Source organism: Rhodnius prolixus, unplaced genomic scaffold, assembly GCF_049639745.1.
Source record: "Rhodnius prolixus isolate KJV_2025 unplaced genomic scaffold, Rpr scaffold_4, whole genome shotgun sequence".
In the NCBI taxonomy this organism is placed as follows: domain Eukaryota; kingdom Metazoa; phylum Arthropoda; class Insecta; order Hemiptera; family Reduviidae; genus Rhodnius; species Rhodnius prolixus.
Genome location: NW_027411614.1, coordinates 48,529,884 through 48,541,165, shown reverse-complemented (window position 1 = coordinate 48,541,165; position 11,282 = coordinate 48,529,884). Strand labels below are relative to the sequence as shown.

The 11,282-nt window shown below is 32.0% G+C and overlaps 1 protein-coding gene across 1 annotated transcript in view; it reads left to right on the top strand.

The window, feature by feature from the left end:
• Positions 1-935: 935 nt before the first annotated feature.
• Mct1 (Monocarboxylate transporter 1) overlaps positions 936-11,282 on the top strand; it is a 108,276-nt gene continuing 97,929 nt past the window's right edge. Inside the window, exon 1 of the mRNA XM_074131855.1 lies at positions 936-1,074. Coding sequence (XP_073987956.1) covers positions 1,067-1,074 — 8 coding nt within the window. The 5' untranslated portion in view covers positions 936-1,066. The remainder of the gene's footprint in view (positions 1,075-11,282) is intronic.

Genomic DNA, 11,282 nt, shown 5'->3' with positions numbered 1-11,282 from the left:
ATTAAAAGGGACACGATTTCAGTCCGTTGAAGCTGTGAAAGAAAAAGCGGCACGCGTCATGCAGGAGCTCCTACAGAAAAAGACTTCCAGCACTGTTTCGAAAAATGGGAAATTCACATGGAGCGTTGTAGGGATAGGAGAGGGGTGTATATTGAAGGTGGTAATAACTAAATATGTATAAATTTAAAATAAAATGTTTTGCAGCAAAAGTTTCAGTTATTTAATAGCCTCACCTCGCATAACCTAACGTTAGTAATAAATAGGGTTAAAAACTTGTATTTTGAAAAAATTTATAATTTAAAGTGTTGTAATAAGAGAAATTTATGTGTGAGTGAGACAAAACAGTATTTTTTTTCATTCTTTTTTTCTTATTTTAAAGTGCGCCGGTCTCTGAAATTCAACCGGGAACTTGAACTTGGCATGGCCAGAGAGCCATGGCTAGAGAGGGGCGGTAAGAGGCGGCCACCACTGTGAGGCGGCAGTATCGAACCGGCTGCCGTAGCATTGATCACGGCGGACCGGACAGAGTGCGCTACCTGCGGCAGTACTACACACACACACACACACACACATACACACAGACAGACATACACACTTACACTAACACATACACTTATACAAACAAAACATTACAACTAACCTCGTAAAGATCGCTGTTTAAATTATTTTATTCTATTTACTTTTCCCCATTTCTTTAAAGATATCAAGATTTAAAAAAAATATCATCCTTAAGGGAAGAGGAAAAAAATATATAGTAAGAAAAACCAATCTGTAATACATTTTTTTAGAATTTCACAGTTCTTTCATTTCCGTTTACGTCATTATTTTTATAAAAATAGGTAGTCCAAATCAACAAATGGATTATCCGTGGTTACAAAATTGATTTAAAAAGTGTATTGTCCGCGATGGTTGATCACAACTTGTTGCTGCCAAACAACAGTGAGCCGGTCATCAGGGTATAACTAAAAATCGACCTTAGATAAGATTTATACGTTCAATAAACTATTTCAAAGAAGATTATAACGACTCCCTTGGAACTCCCGCAAGATCGCTCCGAATTATCGACATGATAAGGTATTTTTTTTCTGTTTTAATTTTAATTTAGTTATTCAATTAAATTTAACCAAAATTTTGAAAAATTTAAATAAATTAATTTAGTTGTGATATCTTAACTTAATCTACATTAATTACAATATTTTATTTCATTAATAGAAATTAATAGAACTCGTTTGTCTACAGAAATGATAAAACTCTAAGGCTTTTTTTAACAAAATAGTTTAATATCCTAAGGCTGCCAGTATAATTGATAACTTAGATTACAAAATTAATTAATTAATTAATAAAAATTATATCTTCAGGAAAACTGTTTACATTTTCCTTTTTTTCATTTCCATTTCAATGTTGAAATTTTGATCTCAACATTTTGTCGCATAAAATGTGAAAAATACAAATTGAGGTCATAAGGACAGCAGTGCATGTTGTTTACCATCTCCTAGGAAGGTTATTGAAAAGCAGGTTACCTCGTTAAATCTATATCGAATGTGACTCCCTGTAAAAAAAAAAAAAATACACGTACATTTACACGTTCACCAACATTACCATTAAATTTTACCAAAAATTATCGTATAATTATAATTTATAGACGTGTGTCTGTGCGTGAAATTGGAAAAATCGAAGTTAATTTTTATTTACTATACGTCACTTACTTAATCATCATTTTATTGAAGTATTGACATATTTACACATACAACATCATTCAAAATTGTCTACGGAGTCAATCCCCATACATTGTGTACAATGTGTGTAGTTCTGTTATAATTAGAAGAATAAAAATAAATTAAAGTTCAACTTAAAATAAAATAAAAAAGTAAAAGGTAAATCTTATTTTTAATGAAAAATAATAATAAAAGTAATAGTTTACTCTTTGGTATTATAAAATAATATTAATTTTTAGCATAATTAAATTACGTAATAAATTTGTTGAAATTTTGCCTGACACTCCTAGGCGAACATAGCATCTAATTTAAAGCTGAGAAGAGAAAAATTTAAAGATATATTACTATTTTTGAGCTAATTATTTAAGTTCATTGCTTTTTTTAAGTTTGATTTTATTATTTTATACATAAATATTTTTTTTTTTTTTTTTTTTTTTTTTGGCGCATCAACAGCTGAGGTCATTAGCGCCCGGAGCTTTTTCCAGTGCACTGCCGGCCTCCGGACAGTGTTCTCTCGTTACAGACAACACTGTCCATCACCGGACAGTGAGCTGTAAGAAGCTCCTAGGAAGAGAAAATCTAAGGGTCAGCTGCTGGATTCGAACCCGGGACCTCCGCGTGGGAGTCCAGTATGCTAACCTCATAGCTAATCCCTTCCCTCATAAATATTTATTATTATTATTTTCATTCTCAGAAATTATGTTGATCTGTAAATTATTAAGGATCTTAATTTGAGTACATTACTCACATACGCACAAATTAATTTTAGAACAGATACAGTTTTAGGATTAAGCAACTTGTCCGTCCACAGTTCTCCTCCGTTGTTGAAGTTATAAAATACTCTTGATTGGCTGATACATGGGGCATTTGAGAAAAATATGATACAAGTCTTCGATTTCATTTATTTTGCAAAGCTTACGTTGAATCTGAGGATTAATATTATGAAAACAGTATCCCTGGTCAGTAATTTTAATAAAGTACTTGCTAGAAGTACGGAGTTAGAGCTTCTAATCTGGTGTAGGAGGCAGGTTGGTTGAGAGCTAGGTAAGGTTAAATTGTCAGGTTAGAATTGAATATTGAACGGTAATATAGGACTAAAAATGGAATTGAATAAATAATTTTGGTCTGTTGCAGTTTAAGTAGTTCTGGTATCTAGTTTACGAGGGACGTTTGAAAAGTCCGTGCAAAGTCAGAGAGATAGCACTACTGGCGCGTATCGAGGTTATGTTTAGTTAGTAGCATCTCTTGGAAGAACACACACCAAGTTTCAGCCAGATCGGTCTATTTCTTTGTGTTTGGCATTCGTTTGAATCGAGGAAGTCGAGTGATTTTCAAATCGTGTGAAGTGTTGCAAGCACGGTTTGCAGCTGTTCCAGAAGAATCCGCAGGACTTTAAGCGTCGTTTCGTCACTGTGGATGAAACATGGATACATCACTACACTCCTGAGAGCAAAGAACAATCTAAACAATGGGTTACCAAGGGGGGGAATCTGCGCCAAAAAAAGGCGAAGACCGTTCCTTCGGCCAGAAAGATTACGGCGACTGTCTTTTGGGATTCGCAAGGAATAATCCTCATCGACTATCTGGAAAAGGGTAAAACTATTACAGATGCATATTATTCATCGTTATTGGACCGTTTAAAAACCGAGCTGCAAGAAAAACGCCCACGATTGGCCCACAAAAAAGTCCTTTTCCATCACGACAACGCACCAGCTCACACCTCAGCAGTTGTGGTCGCAAAATTAATGGAAATAGGGTTCCAACTCGTTTCACATCCCCCCCCCCATTCGCCAGACTTGGCTCCCTCGGACTACTATTTGTTCCCCAATATGAAGAAATGGCTGGCGGGAAAAAGATTTTATTCAAACGAGGAGGTGATTGCAGAAACGAATGGCTATTTTTCAGACTTGGACAAATCCTATTATACGGAAGGGATCAACAAACTAGAGCAGCGTTGGACGAAGTGTATAAGCCTAAAAGGAGACTATGTTGAAAAATAAAAAAGGTTTACCCCAAAAAATTAAATAGTTTTTATTTTTGCACGGACTTTTCAAACGACCCTCGTACTATACGTTCAATTGCTAGTTTTTAAATTTGTTATTTTTTGGGGGAGGGGCATATCTTGTTAACATAAATACGTGCATCAAAAGCATACGCCCACGCGTATACACATACATAAACATAAAAGAAAGATAGAAACCATTTTCTAAAAAAATAAATAAATAAATAATGGAGAAATCGATGCAGTAAATAAATCGATACTTTCTGTTAATCGATTTTTATCCATAACCTTATTAACACGTCTCACTAATATGCAACTAAATAAGTGAAACAACAAATTTGAACCATATTTTTTTTGGATGATGCACATACAAACAGATCAATTTTTCGCACACCGGGGACCTCAAAACCTACTTCCGGTCTAAACTAAAAAAAAAAAAAAATCGAACATAAACAACATTTCAATATCGTTTTTTCCTCAAAACAGCCAATAAAATTCCCTCAAAAATATAGCATTTTAACCTAAAATAAATAAATAAATAAATAATAATTTTCTTTTCATAATCAATCAATTGACGTGATTTTCTTCTTTTATTTAATGTAAAATAAATAATAAATAAACTGAAAGAAAAGATGTCAAGAAAAACAACTTGTTTACATCAATGTTACCAAGGCAACATGTTATTCAAGGAGAGACAGATGTTTTTTTTTTTATTATTATTAATATTATTATTTGACTAAAGAAAGCGCTAGGGGCGAACAATGCGGCTTTACAGGCAGAGTAGCAGGAGGAAACGATTCAAGGTTAAGACGACAACTACAAGGCTCAAATCCAAATCAACAATTAACTTTAGAAAAAACAGATGTAAACAATTAAATGATGTAATTAGCAATCAGCTGATTCATTATAATAAATGTTTATTTTAAAGTTGTTATTTTGACGTTTGATTTTTTTTCTTGTATTATTTATTTTACATTAAAAAACAAAATCACGTCAATTGATGTTCATACAAAGAAAATTATTAAAACTGTCCGGTAGGACAGTTGTATAAGGGTTGATCGTCAAAAACTGCACGAAAAAGCGTAACGTTGAAAAACACCCAACTTTGACAATTTTTTTCTCTTTTTCTATAAAAGATAAAATTCCCAAATTTTCTTTAAAATAAAGGGCAAATCCTCCTTTATTATTTATTAATCTTTATTTTGTTTAGGTTAACTTCGTTATGAGGAACTTTACTTTCTGTTTATGAGGAAAAAAAGTACAGTACAAGCTCGATTAACCGGGCTGATCTCCGGCTATACCCACCCCGGAAAACTGAAATCCCGGTTAAACCGAATACACAATATTACATAGTAATACATTACTGTTTCGATGTGGATTTTCTCTTTGATAGATAAACAAATACCTTTACGTTTAGCACCAGTTTTCTTATTTTTAATCATAGGTCGAACTATTTTGAAAAATTAGAAGTAAAAACTACTGGAAAAAGTAAAAATTTCCTCCTAATTTCTCAAGAAGTCTGCAGTTCTTGTATTTGATAGTTGATAATAAGGCCAACCCTAGATTGTGCATCATAGGTCGATCTATTGCGTAAGTGAAATCAAAATTCGACCGAAAGGGCAAACGGAAGTGTTTTTCTGTAGTTTTAATACTGAAGACTAGCTTGAGATTAGGCTGCTCTCTCGGGGAAGATTAAAATAATGCCGGCAATTAGTCACTAAAAATATGACACGTAAATCTCATGGGTCTTTTGTAAGACCGTGGTAAATCCCAAGAAATTCAGTACTAATTGCACCATATTTTAGGTTTTTACATACATACATAATGACCCTTCAAGAAAATTAGTTTTAAAAGAGTTGCTGCCATGCCTACAATTATGTTACATCGGAAGACAAAAAAATTTTCCTGTCGCCACCGAAAATTAACTTTTGTTTCGGCGCCGATCCAGGTGTTCTTATGATGACTTAACATGATCCCGGTTAATCCGAATCCCGAGTTAACCGAGGGCTGGTTAATCGAGGTTGTACTGTATTGGAATGTTGTTTCTATTCGATTTTTAGTTTAGACCGGAAGTAGTTTTGAGAGAATATTGTTGTTGTTATTGTTAAAGAAATAGCTAAAAGCCAACAAACTTTTTCAGTGAATATATTTAGTAGGTGATCAAGTCCATTCGTTTCACTGAAACGGAACTTTAGAGGAAAATCTAACCGCCCCACACATTTTTCTAAATTGATTTTCCCAAGAAAACGTTTCGAACAAAAAAGTGGTAGAACCAAATTCGCAAATTAATATAAGTAGTAGTTGAAAAATTTGAAAAATAAAGATATTTGAAAGATAAAGATAAAGCTTCCGGTACGCTGCTTTTGCCGGAAAAAGAAAACTCTGGCTAAGAAAGGCACCACTACAGCGGAAACACCAACTCAGATATCTGCCAACTGTGCCTTGACGGCAGGATGGGATGCTGGACAGCACTAGGTGTGCAACACCACGGTCGCTGCTAACCAGGCCAGCAATCGAAACACTTTAACCAGTTAAGCGCGTTTCAGGTGTATACACGTCAAACCAAATCTCTGTTACGGTGCGTTCGACGTGTATACTCGTGAAAAATATAAAATTGCCATTAACTACAAAAAACTCGAAATTTTAATAAAATCCAATAAGAATATTATTTGGTGGGATGTTTCCTTTATCTTACCAATAGAACTGCCAAGTATTTTATACGGAGTGGGTGGTGGGAGCCAGCCAAATGATAAGTGGTTGGTACATGTTTGGTCTCCGCATTAGAGATTGGGGCATTACGCGCACAAATAGAAGCTCTCAACCCTTTGTGCAATGCCGTTTTTACCTCCTTAGATAGTGGTTCAGACCTCAGTACGAGCATGATTTCATTTTGCACAGAATTCAAAGCTCTTTTCTTCCTTGTAAAAAAGCTCTTGCGTCCCTAGTTAACTAGAGCAATGCATACGTGTAGTGGTGCAAGATTTTGGAATGAGCACAGAATGCTCTGGTAATCTCAAGCTCCAGAGAGATTGCAGAAAAAGTGCTTGCAGTGACTATTACGACTATTGTAAACTTTTGGTTGTTTTGCCCTGCGTTCGACGTGGGTTCACGTCATTGTCTGATTTTAATTCCGCACACTGTGCGGATGGTTTTTTAAAACTAAATTCCACGCTTAACTGGTTAACAGATCACAGATCTTAGCAAGTAATCTCTCCAGTCTTCACGCAGCTCCAGGTCCTTCCACCCGATTCTGGATCCAATTCTATTCCACACTCAAAAGCCAAGGAATTTATTATAATAGCTTAAATAACACGTGAACAGAAACCGCTTTTCCTTACATTCCCCCCCCTCCTCCAAGGGCTTTCAAAGAAAATTTAATTGAATCCAAGCTTTTCCACCATTGGCAGGGATGTAATTAAAGTATTAAGTGGAAACAGTGTTTCCACCATTGTGTCCCAGATAGGAGTAGTGTCTCTGGTAATACCTCCATTACGGATATTAACTGTGACAAACCAAGGAAGTTTGTTGAAGGCTTTTGAAAGCTTCTCTCGCTTGTGCTCACGCGTTTCCTTTCTCACCAATCTCTCTCTCTCTCTCTCTCTCTCCTCTCTCTCTCTCTCTCTCTACCTCCATCATGTTTTCCTGTTTCCAACGCATCATCTAACCATTGGACACAATCATTACGCCTTTACCCACATCTTCTAGAGACTAACAGATTCTCTTTCGATCATTTCCGGAAATAATTGGAGTGTTCGATTTTGATTTTCCATCTCCATGTTGCAAAATCTCCTTTTATTTGTCTGAATACAGACATTTACGTTAAAAACTAACTGATGAAAAAAATCATCAACCAATGATTGCCAAGTTTTTAATATTGTGGAATATTGATTTTCTTTTTCATATCCGGATAATTCATATATTCCGCTAATATATTCCAATAATTAACATTTTAACCCAATTCTTATTTCTACGGAAATACGTATTTATTTTTGTCCTTGAAATCCAATTATAGCATCTTTTAAATATGCACTTCCGAATTGAAAAATTTCGATTCAACTGCACTGAATTCCAAAAAAAACAAGATAGGGATAAAAAAAAAAATACTCATTCAAACTTATATTCGAATAAAAAGAAAATATTAAAGAATACATTAAAAAGAAATAGAAATCAATTCAAAAAAAACAATTTGGGGAAACAAAGTCAAGACTTTCAGTCAATTAAAAAGAAAAGATTAAAGAAGAAAAGACATTAAAAAGATATAGAAATCAATTGAAAAAAACAATTTGGGGAAACAAAGTCAAGACTTTCAGTCAATTAAAAAGAAAAGATTAAAGAAGAAAAGACATTAAAAAGATATAGAAATCAATTCAAAAAAACAATTTGGGGAAACAAAACCGCTAATTTAAAAACTTCCTAATTTAAACATTTTTTTTTTAGTAAACAAAATTAAATATTTACCGAATCCTGAACGTAGTCAAGATGTAGCCTTAATATTTTTTTGTTAATTAGATGAAAAAATGTCATTGCATGCAAGAATAATAAAAATATAATTGAATTTTAAAATAAGTAATTTAAGGAATATCCATCAGCATCTTAATAGATCACCAGTCCACCAATAGTTACTTGACACTTGACAATAGTTAAAATAATTTAACTAGATAGATAGTTAAAGATGGCCGACGAGTTAAAGATGGCCGACGGCGGACAGATCAGCTGATAATTTAAGGTTATATAAACAGAGTGACCAACTTTACATTTTTTATTTTTTATTTTCATAATGTATTGTAATTAGTGAAAGTGTATTTAGAGATTTTATTTCATTGATTTATTTTAAAGTCAAATATCAAAGATTTAATTAAATCAATGCAGAATAAAGAAGAGTCTGGTGTGACCACTCACACGACTTAAATTTGCTTTCAGCTTAAAATTTTGTCATACAAAAAAAGATATTTATCCACTAATAAAAAAAATACATTATCTTTTTTTTTTATTTATTATTAAACAACAAAGAAAGAGATTTAAGCGTCAATCAGTTTACTCGAACGTTAGTCTTAAGAAAAAACAGATAGTGAAAGAAATTCCTAGAGGAAAGGTAATCGTTTGGAAGATGAACTGAGTGGAAACTTATTCAACAGGAAACTGAAGTACACAATATGCATTTGGTATATAACAGATTTCCACCAATTGTAACAATCGGAATATACTTTTTGCCTCGATAAATAATTTATTCTTTGTATTGTAGACTGTCTACACTTTTATTTTCTTGCAGACTTATCGTTATTAGATTTTCTTTTTAATGTGCTTAAAAGATGAAAATTCTGAAGTTTTCGTGTAGAGTTTTTCAATTTTCTTTTTTTATTATTGTATTATTTCTTTCCAAATCGAATATTTCGTTTGAGTACTGGCATAAAATTTGATTTTGATTAGCGATCGTAATTCTTCATCAGCAACAAAACTATTTTATTGAATGGATTCGTCAATACGAGATTTTTGCTGAAAATGGAGGGGAAATGAATCTACTCAGATTGCGATGGATACCGAGAGTCAATGAGCTGATTTTTTGATATTGACTGTAATAATTAAGTGATTCCTGAGTTTAATGATTAGACGGCAGTTTAATTAATAACACAAAATATAAACAAAATTATAAGAAACAATAATATTGACAATAAGTGTAAATGTTTTAAAAAAAGAAAAACAATAGGCCGTCCTTTGGAAAGAAAAAGTTAAATATCCGTGGGAAAACTCAGAATTGACTCACAGTTCGCCAAGATTGCTACTACGTATTTCATCAATTTTAAACCTTATCAACTAAAAATAAGACCACTTCTTAAATGAGAAGGGCGGAAGTTAGCTTAATGAAAACAAAAAGTTTAATAACCTTAGATAAACGTAGAATTAGTTCTACCAAAATAACGCAATTTTAGAATCAGTCCAGCATAGATAAAGACCAAAAGGTATGCATTGAACATTACATTATATTAATCATCATAAAAGAACATGAAACGTTTCTTTATAATTTGGTAAAGAATTATTAAAATCAGATAAATATCCAAAAAAATAAGAAACTTTTAAAAGAAATGAACGAACTTGAAAATCACTTAAAATCAGGTTTTGAAAATCACAAAATTTAACCTTCTACACTAAATTACAAAGATTACTAAAAACTTTCAATTATACCAGAAATTTTGCAAACTTTCCTCGAAAATACGGTAAAAAAACTAATTCAAATCAAATAAATACAAAAAGCAATAAAAACGTTTAAAAAGTAAAAAAAATTGAAAACGTAAAAAATATAAACTTCCGTATCTCATTAAATGAGCACTAATTAGAAAACTGCGACTTATAATAGTGCCAGAGCTAACATTACTCTAAATTCAGAAAGGAAACCATTGAATTCAGAACAATATGAAGCAAGATAAAAAAATTTGGAAACGAAGGAATTTAAAAATCTCTAAAATCAATCCTTATCTATCTTATAAACTACTCGATAGATTTTGTTTATATTATACCTGTATATAAAGACAACCTTAGTCTACATTTGTATAAAATTTCTTCAAAATCTATCGAGCATAATACGAGATATTTAGAGTTAAAGTTTGCTTTTGATTTACAGAATGAAAACTTTAACTTCAAATATCTCATAAACTACTCGATAGATTTTGTTCATATTATACCTGTATATAAAGACAACTGTACTATATAATAGTATAAAATTTCGTAAAAATCTATCAAGCAGAATACGAGATATTTAGAGTTAAAGTTTGCTTTCGTTTTACAGAGTGAAATCTTTAACTTCAAATATCTCATAAACTACTCGATAGATTTTGTTCAGATTTTACCTGTATACAAAGACAACTTTACTATATAATAGTATAACATTTCGTAAAAATCTATCGAGCAGAATACGAGATATTTAGAGTTAAAGTTTGCTTTCGTTTTACAGAGTGAAATATTTAACTTCAAATATCTCATAAAGTACTAGATAGATTTTGTTCATATTTTACCTGTATATAAAGACAACTTTAGTATATAGTTGTATAAAATTTCTTAAAAATCTATCGAGCAGAATACGAAATATTTAGAGTTAATGTTTCCTTTTGTTTTACAGAGTGAAATATTTAACTTCAAATATCTCATAAAGTAGTAGATAGATTTTGTTCATATTTTACCTGTATATAAAGACAACTTTAGTATATAATTGTATAGAATTTCTTCAAAATCTATCGAGCAAAATACGAGATATTTAGAGTTAAAGTTTGCTTTTTGTTTTACAGAGTGAAATCTTTAACTTCAAATATCTCATAAACTACTCGATAGATTTTGTTCACATTTTACCTGTATATGAAGACAACTTTAGTATATAATAGTATTATATTTCGTAAATATCTATCGATCTGAATACAAGATATTTAGAGTTAAAGTTTGCTTTTTGTTTTACAGAGTGAAATTTTTAACTTCAAATATCTCATAAACTACTCGATAGATTTTGTTCATATTTTACGTGTATATGAAGACAACTTTAGTATATAATAGTATAAAATTTCGTAAATATCTATCGATCT